General features: G+C 41.6%; 1 protein-coding gene across 1 annotated transcript in view; it reads left to right on the top strand.

Annotated features, from left to right (window-relative positions):
- DCHS2 (dachsous cadherin-related 2) overlaps positions 1–14,427 on the top strand; it is a 125,820-nt gene that overhangs the window by 69,634 nt on the left and 41,759 nt on the right. Inside the window, exons 4-9 of the mRNA XM_075422108.1 lie at positions 997–1,233; positions 2,592–3,611; positions 4,850–5,031; positions 5,379–5,478; positions 11,762–11,919; positions 13,111–13,951. Of these exons, the coding sequence (XP_075278223.1) occupies positions 997–1,233; positions 2,592–3,611; positions 4,850–5,031; positions 5,379–5,478; positions 11,762–11,919; positions 13,111–13,951 (2,538 nt within the window). The remainder of the gene's footprint in view (positions 1–996; positions 1,234–2,591; positions 3,612–4,849; positions 5,032–5,378; positions 5,479–11,761; positions 11,920–13,110; positions 13,952–14,427) is intronic.

The raw sequence follows: 14,427 nt of genomic DNA, 5'->3' as shown, positions 1-14,427 counted from the left end.
AAGGTGCTGGAAAGGATAAGACAAACCAGTATTAATGCTGTCTAGGACATAATTACATTTCCTTATTGCATCTTTTACCTGGCTGAAAGCACCTGGTCTTTGAGCGGACATCAGGTTATAATTTAGTTATACAGTTTATGAGGTAACAAAGATACTGTGATCTGCTATATTGCTCTATGATTTAGTGTGCTTCCCTAAATTTTTAAGTATTCATGTTCACTTGATCTAGATGAAACATCTCTGAGTGCTCTAAAGGCTAATGATTTATTTGTGGGTTTATATCTTAATTTGCTTGCAAAGGACAATGAATGACTAACTCTGTCATGGAACAGTTAACAAGTATCAGTTTTGGATAATTGTTGTGGACCATTATGAACATCCTGTAAAGAGCTATGGTTTAGATGTAATTCTTACTGCTGGTACTGAAGTCTTCACTCAAACAAAGCTTTCTTTGAAGTTCATACAAGCTTTTACTGTAGAAAAAGACGAGACAGGATTCCTGCCATGTTTGTTCTTTCTATCTCTACTATCATCTTAGGTAATAATAGTTAGATGTGGGTGTCTGTAGTAATATGCAGAGTATTTGAAAATTGGGCATAATTATGTGATATTACTGAAGACTTACTGTAGCAGTCAGAAGAGAATGTATTTGGAGACAGCTAGTCTCATTCATCAGAGTTAAAGCATAAAAATGTATTCATCTTGAGGAAGGCACATCCAAAGTGCTGTATTTCTGGACAGAGCATTGTATTTTCATTTCAAAGAATTAGTTATTTCATATAGTTTGTGTAAAATGTAATCGTTAGCAGCTTGCACATTCAACAGACCTTGGAATTTACTATTAAAGGGTATTTTACCAGAAACTTGTGATCAGACATCAGGTGATTGATTCCCAGATACTTTCCACAGAGCCCGCTTCTCCTAAGATTTGTATTTTGGGACTTCAACCCTGTTTGTGTGGATGTTTTATCTGGGGACTTTTCTATATACTTTCAGGAATTATTTACCTGATCTCAGCTCTTGACCACCTGGTGCGTTCTGTGCTCTTCCTGACTGTTTCTGCACGGGATGGGGGTGGCCTTCCCTCTGCCACCAATGCAGCCATCACAGTAAACATCCTTCAGACCACTTCGGCCCCTGCCGTATTTGAGAGATCCCGGTATAGTTTTTCTGTTCCTGAAGATGCACCTGAAGGCAGCCTGATCGGCACTGTAAAGGCCAAAAAGCCTCCAAGTAAGTTGCATGTTCAGTCAGAGATTACATTGCATTTTTGTTGTGACCATTAACTGGAAATATCTGCAGATAACTTTTTTTAAAACTTTCATATTATTCATTCAGTCTGTCAAGCATTAAATTGTATTTACTGTTGGTATTTACAGCAAATGGTGTAATCACTGCTGTATCTCGATGCACTTTAGAACAGGTGGAGATTTGTGTTACTTTCTGGTGGTCCATGGGGGTTGGCGACTGCCTCCACTTTCTCACAGATGGATTTCTGCAATTGTAAATAGGGAGATGGGAAGCATGTTGTGAAAAGTGTCAGGAAGGGTCTGTGTGACAGTGTGGTTTGTATTAAAGCATTAGCCATGCGAGACAAATCTCGGAGCAATACTCATGAGCAGAGAGAATTCAGAAGCTTCAGAGAATCTGCATGAAGTGCTGCTGAAAAAGCAAACAGACCAACCCACCAAAAACCCCAAACAAACAAATAGAACCCAAAAAACCCACACATTTTCCCAAATTAAGTGGTGAAGTCCAGATGAATATGTGTGGGACCTTTTGGTAATATATGTAATCCATTTGGTTTCTTTATCATTTATAGAGGGAAAGGAGTTACCTCCTTCCAGACCTCAGTCATAAAAGACCCTGTCCTGAGAGCCGTATGTATTTGGTTCCTATACAGAGCAGTGAGAGCCATGAGTCTACGTACCAGCTTGATCATAGATCTGTACATGTAAGGTGGTAGAGGCAGAAGTTTTGTAGAAGTTTGAGTCAGATCCTCCCATTTTGGTCTTCCCAGAAGGACAGTGCCTCAGGATGAGGCAGCACCTGCAGAGTAGCCTTGGGAAGAAGCCTGAACCTTTAGATGGCTTTTGCTTTAGGTAGCATCTGATGTTTAAGGGTTATAACAATGGTCATCCATGAACAGTAAGTTCAGTAAAATGCAGTGCTTTCAGAGACCTGCCACCTGTTTCATTCCTTGTGTGTAGTGAATGCCTGTGTGTAGTGAAATTACTCCCATAAGACTAATTTATGGGAGTGTTTTTTTCTATATTTTAGATCAGGGAAAAACAAGAGGCTATTGTACTATTGTTTCTATAGAGTTTTATCATACCAGTGAGATGAAAGTCAAACGGTGCACAAGTGGACAAACTGTAAACAGTCAGATCAAGCCTGTGCAGTATTTGGTTTTACTGAAGGGCTCCAGGGACAGGAAGAAGGAAGCATAAAAAGCCCAAGAAAGTCAAACATCTGTGTAGCTTACATTTATTCCACTGAATTTAACAGCATGCATTCTTCACAGATGTTCTTACCAACCTTCATGTTATCACTCATATTTTTTTTACATTTTTTGTTATTTCCATTTCTAGATTCTTTAGAAGTGGTTTCTTACAGAATTTCCTCCGGTGATCCACATGGGACATTCTCTATTGACCCCCAGTTTGGTATCATCCGCACCAAAAAACCACTTGACCATGAAGCTCAGTCTGTTGTGGTGCTCACCATTCAGTCACAGCTGGGTAACTCCCCTGTCTACAGCAGCACCCAGGTCAACGTATCTGTGGTAGATGTTAATGACAATCCTCCGGTATTTCTTGCCAAATCTGATAAGGTAACTATTTCACATACCCAGCCTCCTGGCACTGCTGTCTACGTTGCTCACGCAGAAGACAAAGACAGTGGCCTAAATGGGGCAATCAAATACAGTATTGCAAGCAACCAGTCAAATACATTTGGCGTTGATCCGAGCCTTGGAGTGGTAAACCTCACCAGGACAGTGTTTGCAGATGAGCAGCAGGAATATACTCTACACATAGCAGCTGAAGACTGTGGAAGTCCTCCTCTGACTTCTTTGCTGATGCTGACAGTGATCATTGAAGAGCACAAGATGAGCCCTACTTTGGTTTTTCAAAACTTAGTGTATCGAGTAGAAATCAGTGAAGCTACCTCTCCAGGTGCCCGGATCCTGCAGGTTCAAGCCCACTCACTTGATCCACACAGCGTTACCTCCAAGCTGACGTATTCCTTAGAGCCTAGCACAGATTCTGTTGCATTTGGAATCAGCCCTGATGCTGGCTGGATTTATCTTCGGAAACATTTGGACTATGAAAGTGCACAGATACTAAGTTTTAGAGCCCTGGTCAGCACCTCCGAGGACGAAAACCTCAGGCAAAATGCAAGTACATCGGTAATAGTTAATGTCCTGGATGAAAATGATAATTCTCCCATGTTTACGCGCGAGAGCTACTTCTTTGAAATAGAGGAAAATCCAGTTCCCAGGGGTGTGGTTGGCACCGTTACAGCTGTTGACAAAGACTCGGGAAGAAATGGACAAATTTCCTATTTCCTCTTGTCTGATGGAAAGTATTTCAAGATGAATTCCAACACAGGTAGCATTTTATGATTTGTAATCTGCCTAATATTGCTTTTGGAAAGCAGCCTTCCCTAAGGGAGTGGAAGTAAAGTGTAAAGCTTTCAGGAACTGCTTTGAATCTCGTGGGTTGGCATGTGCATATTCTAATCCAGAGCTTCACAATCTGGGGAATGAAATAAATCTAATACATGTTCATGAAGAGTGAACTAACCCTTAGGATTTGATTTTTTTCACTACTTCATTCTGGTCACTTGGTCATGAGTTTCAGTGTTTGACTGTAACAAATTAAAAGAAGGAGTTTTAAGTTACAGCATCGATAGTTCATACGAGGAATTTAATTGCCTGTGATCATGTACAGTTGAAAACTGCAGATCATCTGTAAGTAGCTGTAAAGGTAACTATGACATTGGACAGTTACAGTGATTTAAAATATTTGTGAAAACTTCGGTAAGTTACATCAAAACTGAGTTCATGTTGTACCTTGCACCACAGAAATCAACTTGTCCGAGAGAAATTTTTCACAGCACAGGGTGTGCTGTGCAGTGAATCCCAAATGCCTTGAGTCATAGATAGTCCATCCACACAGTGTGACGCCACGGGGCACGGCACGGAGAGCCCAGAGGGGGGGAATCCTGTGAGGAACGCAGGCACTGTAAATAATGCGGCTTAGCAAAATGATATGTAGCGAGCAAAGGCCTGCTGTTTAAAATTCCTGTTCCCAGATGTCCTGTCCTCCTGGGGAGTTAATAGGCTCTCCCAGAACTTCTCTGTATGAATCTCAAAATAAAACTGTCGTTTCAAAGCAGGTTCCTGTTGAGTACATTTATGGATGTTTAAACGCAACCGGAGTACTAGGGCTTAACCAAGAAGATCCTGGAATCATATGTGGTTATCTGTGTGGAGGACTTTTGTCAGCTGCAAATCTAGAGCTGCACTGAGTATGGTTGAGCTGATGGAGAGGAGACTGGGTCAGGTTTACTCGCTGGGTCAGCCAGAATGCGCAGGAGACGGAAGGCTTCCTGGTTAACGTACGCACACGGTGCTGAGAATTTCCTGACCCAGCGGCGTAACAAAGGCCGTCTGTCGGCAGCGAAACCCCGGTGCTGGTGTGGTACCTGTGCTGCAGCGTGGTGAACACCAGGCCCGAGGGTTTCTCCGGGAGCCCAGCGCGTTGGTTCGCGCCGTTCCCCCCCTGCGCTGCGGGGCGTCCCCGGCACGGCGGGGAACGTAACCTTCCTTTGCTTTGTCCCTCAGGTGAAATTATAAACTGGGTTGCGCTAGACCGCGAGGAGCAGGCTCACCACCGACTGATGGTGCTGGCGACCGACCGGGGGTCCGGGCGGCTGAATGCCACGGCGGCGGTCTACCTCGCCGTGCGGGACCGGAACGACAACGCGCCCGCCTTCCCGCCGCCCGGCCGCGCGCCGCGCCTCCAGGTGGGTGCTCGGGCGCCACCCGGCGGCGGCGGCGGGGCGGCGCCACCCGGCGGCGGCGGCGGGGCCCGGCTGGGTGCGGGCGCCGGGCGCAGCGGGGTGTGCCTGCGGGAGCATCCCTGCCGGCTTCCCCGCCCGCCGCACGGAGGGCTCCGAGTCAGCGGCGTGTAGGGACCCTAAGGGAAGGCGATTTAACTGTTTCCTCAAACGCGCTTCGCACTGGCCGTCCATATTACTGAAACGGAAAACGGGGCAAGAGCTAAACTCTGGTGTTGCGGGAAGGAATTTATTTTAAGGCTCGCTGTTATCCACGTATGTTTGCAAATTATTTATAACCTGCTTGACGACAGGTTTTGGAAGGGCAGCCGTCAGGGACCCGTATTACCACTGTCTTTGCAAAAGACTTGGATGCTGGAAACAACAGTGCGGTGTTATATTCAATAGAATCAGGTAAGAATTTAAAGTGTTATTTGTAAGAAAAGATACGTTGAAATAACTGGAGTTTTAGAGTTGCCATGTGTGCATATAGGATTTTATGTCTGTTAGAATAAAGGTGCCTGTGTAAATAGGAATCGGGACCATTATAAGTCTTACGAAGTATCTGAGGAGGTGCAAGCAGCTACCTTTCCTCCCTCCCCCTCTGCCCCATCTTCCCAGGAGTTTGGTTGCTTTGCGGCTGGCCAAAGAGTGTTCTAATAGCACTCAGTAAAGATTAGGACCATGATATTGTACTGTACAGCTTAGTGTTTCAGTCAGTTGTTTAACATCTTAAAGGAAAGATGATCTCCCTTTTCCCATGACCAATTGAAAATTTTCCTGCTAAAAGAGCAGTTCATGACAGTCTGAGACGAGGATCAGAAGGCTCAGCAGATAATCTGGGCAAACAGTGAGGCTTGTGGTTTTTAGTTCATGTTTCAACCTGTATTTAGCACTGTGTTAGCCTGACATAGCGTGACTGCTTAAAACCACTTTTCCTCTTTAGTTTTCCCCATAATTCCTACACATAGTAGTTCACTTCTGGGGTATACTATAGGATCTGGTTTTGTTTGCAATGACAGAGCAGTCCTAGACTAGAACGTGAGTGAGACTGGGGCATTAATACTGGTAAGAGTCATAGATGTGATCTCTGGTTTTGACACATACCACTTGCTATATTGTTATGCAAGAGAGAACTCTGTCTGTAACCAGTGAGGAAAACATGTCTGTTCCTCCTGCTTTGCTTCACTATTGGTTCAAAACAGCAAGAGGTGCCAAGAACAGAACTATTTCTTTTATTTTGGTACCTGCTTTTTTCTACCAGTAATCAATACCTTTTAAGCTTGATATTTGTAACCTATAGCAATTTGCACATAGAGCGTACTCTTTCATCAAAGCAAGAGAACATTTCTGATATTTCCATCCACTCAGTGCATTTCCTCAGTTGTTCTTTTCTGTGTGGGTAGAGCTCCAGTGTAGGCTTGGTTGGTTTGAACTCATTTGCAATTTGTCACTGCAGAGTAAAGAACAAAAAACTGCCAAGCTACATTACTCCTCACTCTTAAAGAGCAAGGGAATCTGTAGCTTCTGCTTGCTAAGGCTGAAATTGCCAAAAGATTCACGTGGATTATGTTATACTGTGTCTTTACGTACCCTTTTGACTTCTGTGGGGTAATGGAAGGACTTTAAGATCCAAATCCACAAGAAGTGAACTAACTGCTCTCTTCCACCAAGAGATGCTTAAAAAAATGAGACGTTTAACAGCTCTATTGAAAAGCTTGCAGTTGAAATATATGTAGATCATAAAAGACTGTAGGGTCAGTTTATGGCCATACTTTTATTGCCTTAATTTGGATGCAAGTGACTGCCTCTTCCAGGGGGAATTGGAGAGAATCATAGACTTCTGCATTGTGAATTACAAGATTTTGCACATAATGATCCCCCTGAAGAAAAAAGGAATGAGTAGTACCCAACCCTTTGTTTGAAGGTTGATGGCCAGGCAACATGGGAAGTGTTCTTCAGGGGTCTCTGCCTGTCTGTATATTTAACTATATCCTCTTCCTCAAACAGCACATTGGATTTTCTTACTGGCTTCACTGTAGAGCCCCAGAGGGGAGTAAGTAAGAGTTCAAATTATAAAAATGACTAGCAACACAAAATACGACTGATCTTGCAAATCCTTTCTCTAGAAAGAACAGAAGGATAAAAACAGCAGCAAAAAAAAAACACACTAAAAGAGCCCTCCCAGCCTTGGAACTAGACATTTTCCTGATAAACAAACCCAAAAACAGCTGAGCTTCTCTGATACTGATTTTTGTTGTTAGTTGGCTTACAGCCTTTAACATCTGGTCTTCTGTTTCATGGTGAAGTTCTTGCCTGGTTTGTGTTTAAAATTGTATTTTCTAATTCTGGGACATTGTTCAGTACTAAAATATGAAAAAAGAAATATGATCTGATTTACAGCCATATTTGTTAAACACAGAGACATCGGGTTAATTGGATGACTGCATGCGGACCAGTGCTCTTTTCAGCAGTTGAGGTACTGCCACAAGATTGAGAGCCGTGAGTGTCAGCGTCAGCTATTCAGCTTGTAAGAGTCACTGGATAATTTTTAATGTTCTTGAGACCTTAAAGAAATGCCAAGATAGCAGCAATAGATTAAGCAATGCAGGAGGGCTAATGGCAAATGCCAACAGATTAGGTAAGGAAAGAAATCTGTAAAAGAACTATGATATTTACACCACAGATGAATTTTAGCCTTCAGAGAAGTGTCTCCTTCAAAATTCCCCTCCCTCTTCCCAGATAATCAAAACAAATCATCCTTAAACATTCATGTGTATGGAAATGCATGATCATGTAGCCATACCTCCACTTGCCTGTTATCACTGAAAGAGTAACCCAATTCAGAGGGAGGTGAATCCCTGCGATGCGTACTGTTCCTTACTGACACTGGCAGTTGCAAAGTGATTTGCCTGGCCTTCATTACAACTGTCAGTAGGTTATAGTATAGCATTTATAACAAAAATTAGTCTGTATTTACAGTGCATCATAAACTATTGCTTTGCGTGTTCAGACTAGCACTGGCAAAGTGGAGGCATTTACAGTTACATTTGGACCAGTTCTGTAGATACATTAGCTGTTGACTACCAGAGTGCTAGGAGTGTGCACTGCTAACACACTCAAGTTGGCAAGTGTTATACGTATGTCTGTGGAAAAGTACTTGTTCTGCAGGGTGATTTGCAAGCAGCATGCAGGGAGCATTTCTAGACTTGCAGAGGGCAGTGTTTCTGCAGCAGCCCTGTGGTGTTGAAGCTCTTTGGGAGCCATGGCACCACCTACCTCTTTTCTGTTGAGAGAAACAGCTTTTCTTTCATCTCAAAGGATAATGAGATGGGCAAGGCACCAAGTATTTTAAAACACAGGAAAGATCAGTTCTTCAGGAAATTAGGTAAAAGTATGTAGCCTACTATGACTGTATACTGAGGTCATGAACATCTGCGAAAACTCTAGTGTTACTTTCTGTCTGCTTTCTGGGCCATTTCATGTGAATGGCGGTCCCTGGAATGCTTGAATCTTCTGCCAAAGTTCACAGCCACACATTGGCTGGGGTTTTTCACGTCATCTTTTTTGTCCAAAACTGCAGTTTCTATGAGTGTGTTTGAGAGCACAGAGTTGAGAAAGTGCTTGGGCTTTGGAGAACCTCATGTAAACAAAAGCCTGATCAATAGATTGAACAATGCAGAGGCGGAAAAGTGAAAAAGCATATCCATTTATTGGCAGGTTAGGGTAAGAGTTGCAAGCACAAGAAGAGATTGGGACCATTAGAGTCTAGTCGAGAGATTTGATTTTTTTTTTTTTTCTGTTCCATTCTTTATTTGCTCTTCTAAATTTCCTTCTTTCATATCCATTGCTTTTATACTTTCTTACTTTTCTCTTCATACGAAAAGGGATATCTTTAGTGTGTATGATATAAGCAGCAGTTGCTTAATACAGATGACTTACGGAGATGTAGGCTGAGCAAAGTGCAGGGAGCGTGAGCTTTTAGAGCAATGACTGGCATACCCTTGGAGTATAAAATGTAAAACTGCCTTTTCCCTTATTCCTCACTTTGAAATTCTGAATGAATGAGCAGGGGGATTTGGAGTGTATTTAGAAAGCAAGCAAGCTACCACTTGCATGCGCTTGTCCTCGGTAAGGTTGGGCAAAAGTGTTGAAAAATGGTCTATCTCTTCTCTTAATATGTGTCATCCATTAGATCGGTTGAAAAGCAAGACCAGTCTTTAGGTAGGCTTTTGAAATTCAGAAATGGAAGAAATTGCTTTAGCTACAAAATACAGTATAAAAGTTTGATTAGTCTTTCTGCAGATGAAGGGAAATCCATTTCATAAGTGTTTATTTTCTTGAAGTTTTTTCTGATTTTTAATCACATGGCTACACTTTGAAATGGCTCATGAATAAGTTAAAAAAGTAAACTGATAAAAATACCAGAAAGATAGGAATAAGGTGTTTCAGTTTTGACTGTCTTTACAGTGCGGTACCAGATAAAAGGATGAAAATGAGAAACACTTTCAAACTGGAAGTCCCAAGGGGCTCTGGTTTTATGCAATGTCTCTTTCCAACATTATCAGACTTTTCTGTTACTTTTATCGCCTTCAAAATATGCTCAAAACTGACAGTTTCTTGCGATATTTGGATTTTAGTGGAATTGTAGACTCTAGTGAACAACGCCATTGATAATTATTTTCTGACCACTCTCTTTGGTTCAAAAATGTAGATTCTGACCACCCCTTTCTCCTATCAAATAAGCTTCAACCCTTCAGAAGCTCTTTGGACTGACACCTATTTCAGTTGAGCTTAACTATCTGTGTTCTGCTATTTTAAACAGAAAAGCACGTATTGGTCTTTATGCTAAGAGGTGCTGACTATCCTCGTCACTGCTGAACCAAGGGTAAATCCTCATAGCTTCCTGCTCAGATTACATTTATGTACTTGCAATGGTTTTATTCTCTGATTTTATTTTAGTTTTTAAACTATTTTTCATTTTTGGTTCAGTTTGGTAACTATAGCTCCATTTTGGTAGAAAAATGAAGGGAATAGTTTTTGTGCATTTCTGTTTACTGTTTTCTTTTTCTTGTTAGTTGTCCCTATCAGTTATTTTCAATATCAGTTTTAGCAAAATGCTGAAAATACATGCATGCAATTCACTTTATGTATTCTGTTTTTCGTATCTCCTCTGCCTTTTGCTTAGCTGGGATTTTGTGTTATGAAGCACTGTGTGGAAGGAAATAGCTTATCTGTGAACATAGACAGACTGTTGGGACCTAAACCAGGAAAGGAACCAAAAGCTATTTATGAAAACAGTAATACAGCAGCATTAATATTTTGAAACTATAATGAAAAATGCAGAATGCAGGACAATCTCATTCAGTGTAATTGTCTCTACGTATTGTTTCCTTATGTTGGCAATTTCCTCGTTAACGTTCCAGACTGCACGAGTCAACCCAGAAGGGACTCACAGAGCTTTAGAAACCTGTAGTCGGTGAAAAATAGGAGAACAATATTGGAAAACACTGCTATTTGTTGATTGTGAAATCCCTGCTTTCTAACTAGCCTGCTCGGTGTTTGTTCAAATTCTACAGGTGCAAGTATTTTACAGTTGCAGGTAAGGTAATTGGTTACAAAAACAAACGTCTGTATGTCCAGCTAACTAATTTGCATGTGCAGATTTGGAGAACATAAACAGCTTCATGCTCACTTAGGTGCCTATGGAAACATAGTTCTTTAGGGGTGTTTTGTGTACTACATCTGCACTGAATTTATTTCTACCACAGTTGCTTATGAGAATAGCAGCTGTTATACTGCATGACTTTATTTAACCCACTAGCACACCTACTTAAAAATTGACGTAGCAAAAAGTTGTTTGCATAGTATTTTAAGACACAAGTAGTTACAACAATTTCGATTTTCTCTTTCTGGTAACGTATACCAAGTAATAGATACTTTCGCATTTTTACTAAAAATCAGAGAGTATTTGTATTGCATTCCTTGAAAATGGAGGAGAAGTCAAAAAGAGCTATTTACTCATCTATGGTAGAATTTTTGTTTGCAACTCTGGAATAAATGTAATACTATGTAGCTACTACTAGTAATTTTAACTATAACTTACTTGTTATTAGCATGCAGCCAGTGCTGGATGAAGGATGAAAATATTTCCAGTATTCACATGTGGCTTTGCAACAACTTACTGTAAAATTTTAGTACTCCCAGTTAGCTCCTGGTTCAGAGGACTGGCAGGGCAGGCGGCATCACTGCTGTTATGGTGTCTGAGGGGTAGATCGGTCTCTGCTGACCTGTGAGCCAGCTGTGTACCCAGCATCAATTGTCCCTTCACGCCAACTCAGAGACCGAGATTGAAGTCTTTCTCTGGCCCTGCCTGCCCATTTATGTTGGAGATAGGAGTACCAATCCTGGGGTGTCAGCTGCTCACACCATTGATGTGAGTAACCAGTACAAATGTGAGCAGTCGCTTTGATACTCTGTAGCATTTCTCTCTGTAGCTTTCCAAATCCAGAGTAAGTGGTTTATAGTAACTATGCACTCGGGGAAGGAAGAAGAGGTGAACCACATGAGTCAGATAGCTCTGAGTGCAGGAGGTTCCCTTTCCTCTGGGTCCTTGCTCATTAACTGCAATGTGCAGTACTGTGGAAGCAAGCTGAAGAGATCTGTAATAACCAATATCCTTTTTTCCCCCCTGTAGAAGAGGATAGAGGATATTTCCAGATTGATGCTGTCAGTGGGGAGTTAAGAACAACCCGGTCTCTGTCACACGCTGAGAGATCGGACTACAGAATAAGGGTCACAGCCAGGGATCAGGGGATGCCTTCACTTCAAGGACATGCTGTGATTTACATCCAGGTACTTGTTTGTGTTGTACGGATAGGAAGGCTACATACTTAGTTTTTTTGGAGAAAAAAAAAAGCTTGGGAAATAAGCTGAAGACACGAAGAAGTTCAAAATTATAAGCATCTTGTCTCATAATTTTCTTAAGCTATTTTTCTGATTAGGGAGAAAATGAGAGGGCAGACTTATTTTGATTTGTTATGAACGCACCAACAAGATTCTGGGTTGTCTTGCAAACAGATGATATTTGTGCTGTAGTAGGAGGTTCATTGTGAACACTGGAAAAGAGAAGGAAAATATCCACGTAGGCGGAATTAAAAGCAAATATCAGGATGGACTGAAAGTGGGAGAGAAATAAACTAAAATATCTCTTAGAGTAGATATTTGTTTTTCTCCACTGTTACTCTCTCTTCTGAAATCTGTCTCTGTAACCCAGTGTAAGGATAGCTCATTCCTTTGTGCTGGGTTATACAGGGCTACTCTGCATGGCAGTGTGAAATCCAGCGTGTGCTATTTCCGCAGCCAGCTACCTGCTGTTCATCGAACTGCACTGGGGCTGCCTTGTCCAGGCCACCTATGTGCTCCTGTATCACAGGTTGAATGTCACCAAGGCTGCTGTTGTGACATCACCCAAAAGATGATTAATTTTGGATAACTTGGAAAAAATGCTGCAGTCAAGACAAGGCAAATGCAGTTCCCACAGTTAAAGAGATTATTTCATTTTAAAACATTAACTTGAAACGCTGCAGCAATCCATAATGAATGAAACCCTGTAATGACATAAACCTCAGAAAATGTCAGCTGTTTGTTTTTGACAAGCTGCATAATGTACCGTGCTTTCTTTGTCACATCTGTTCCTGTGATGCTGTCTCTATGCAGAAAGTCAGTTGAAGTGCTTCGGAGTAGGGACAGAGGTAGCAGTATTCAAGTCGTATGTGTTTGGATGCCTGTGATTCAGAGGGTGAAAGACAATTTTGTCCCTTTTTTTAACGTGGAAATGAAAGATACAGTTATGGAATGACTGGCCAAGGACTATTTGAACTCTTATGGAGCATGTGGAGTTTGTTGTCTGGCTTTGAGGTATACATAGGGTAAATATAGTTGCAAATAATAAATGATTAAAGTCTCAAATAAGGAAAACAATTTTCAGTACACTGGTCATAATAACAACGGGAAAATATTGCAGTCTTTGTGGTTTTGTTGCAGGTAATCCCACATCCCAATGGGAAATCTGTGTTCTCTCAAGATTTCAAGCATTTTGTCGTACCTGAAAATTTTAAACCGGCACAAGTGTTGAATTCTCTGAAGTGGCTTGATAATCATCTAACAACTAACGGGAAACTGCATTTCAGTATCGTGAAAGATGATGATGATGTTCATTTTGAGATAAATAGCTTGACAGGAGACCTTTTTCTTTCCAAGGAACTTGACTATGAAACAGCTTCGCACTTCCTTTTGCAAGTTATTATAAAGGATTATAATAATAATCCTCCACAGAATAACACTGTCTTCCTAAGTATCGACGTAGAAGATCAGAATGATCATTCTCCGTATTTTCAAGATGACTTTGTAGTGATTGGCATAGAGGAAAATGTACCTGTTGGCACTCTGGTTTACACATTCAATGCAAAAGATGGAGATGGCAGTTTTCTGAACAGCAAAATACAGTATTCCCTGGAAATGAGTAACATGGGTGAAAATCCATTTATTATTCACCCTTCATATGGCACCTTGACCACAGCTTTTCCACTAGACAGGGAGGTTACTCGCTCTGTGATCCTTACAGTATCTGCAGCAGACCAGCCAATAAATCTGACAGATCGTAGGCTTGGTTCACTGGCTGTGAAAATTGTTATTTTGGATATCAATGACAACAATCCCAGTTTTACATCTTCATCTCTTTCCTATGTCATGGAGGATGTGGAGGTGGGCTTCCTTGTGCACCGCATAATTGCTAAGGATCCTGATGAGGGAAGAAATGGACAAGTTACATATCACATTCTTTCAGGCAATGAAAACCAAACGTTTGTATTGGATAAAATCACAGGTACTGTAACTTCTGTTCTCTGGAGTTTCTTGTACTGTGCTTCTCACGGTAATATTTGGGAGCACGTGCAATGCAATACTGAAGTACCACGTTACCCATGGTATTCTACCCAGGTGACTTATCGTCCTCAGGGGTGATTACCTCAGGCAGAGCACCACATGGGCAGTACCATGTGCAGTAGGCAAGCTCAAAGTACCACATTACCCATGGTATTCTACCCAGGTGACTTATCGTTCGCGGGGGTGATTACCTCAGGCAGAGCACCACACAACCACAGCAGTACTATGTGCAGTAGGCAAGCCCAGTGAGACTCAGCTCAAAAATTTCTGCATGACTCTCTTACTGCATTGTGTAGATGTACTAACGGGCCTTCCAATAGCACATTAAGGAATGTGGGAAGAAAATGTGTGCAGTGAAATATTTCATTCTGATTTTTGCATGGTGCATGCTTAAGGCATGTGCACACACATATGTTG

Source organism: Opisthocomus hoazin, chromosome 5 (genome assembly GCF_030867145.1).
Source record: "Opisthocomus hoazin isolate bOpiHoa1 chromosome 5, bOpiHoa1.hap1, whole genome shotgun sequence".
Taxonomy (NCBI): domain Eukaryota; kingdom Metazoa; phylum Chordata; class Aves; order Opisthocomiformes; family Opisthocomidae; genus Opisthocomus; species Opisthocomus hoazin.
The sequence above is the reverse complement of the archived record's forward strand: the minus strand, read 5'-3'. Positions and strand labels throughout refer to the sequence as shown.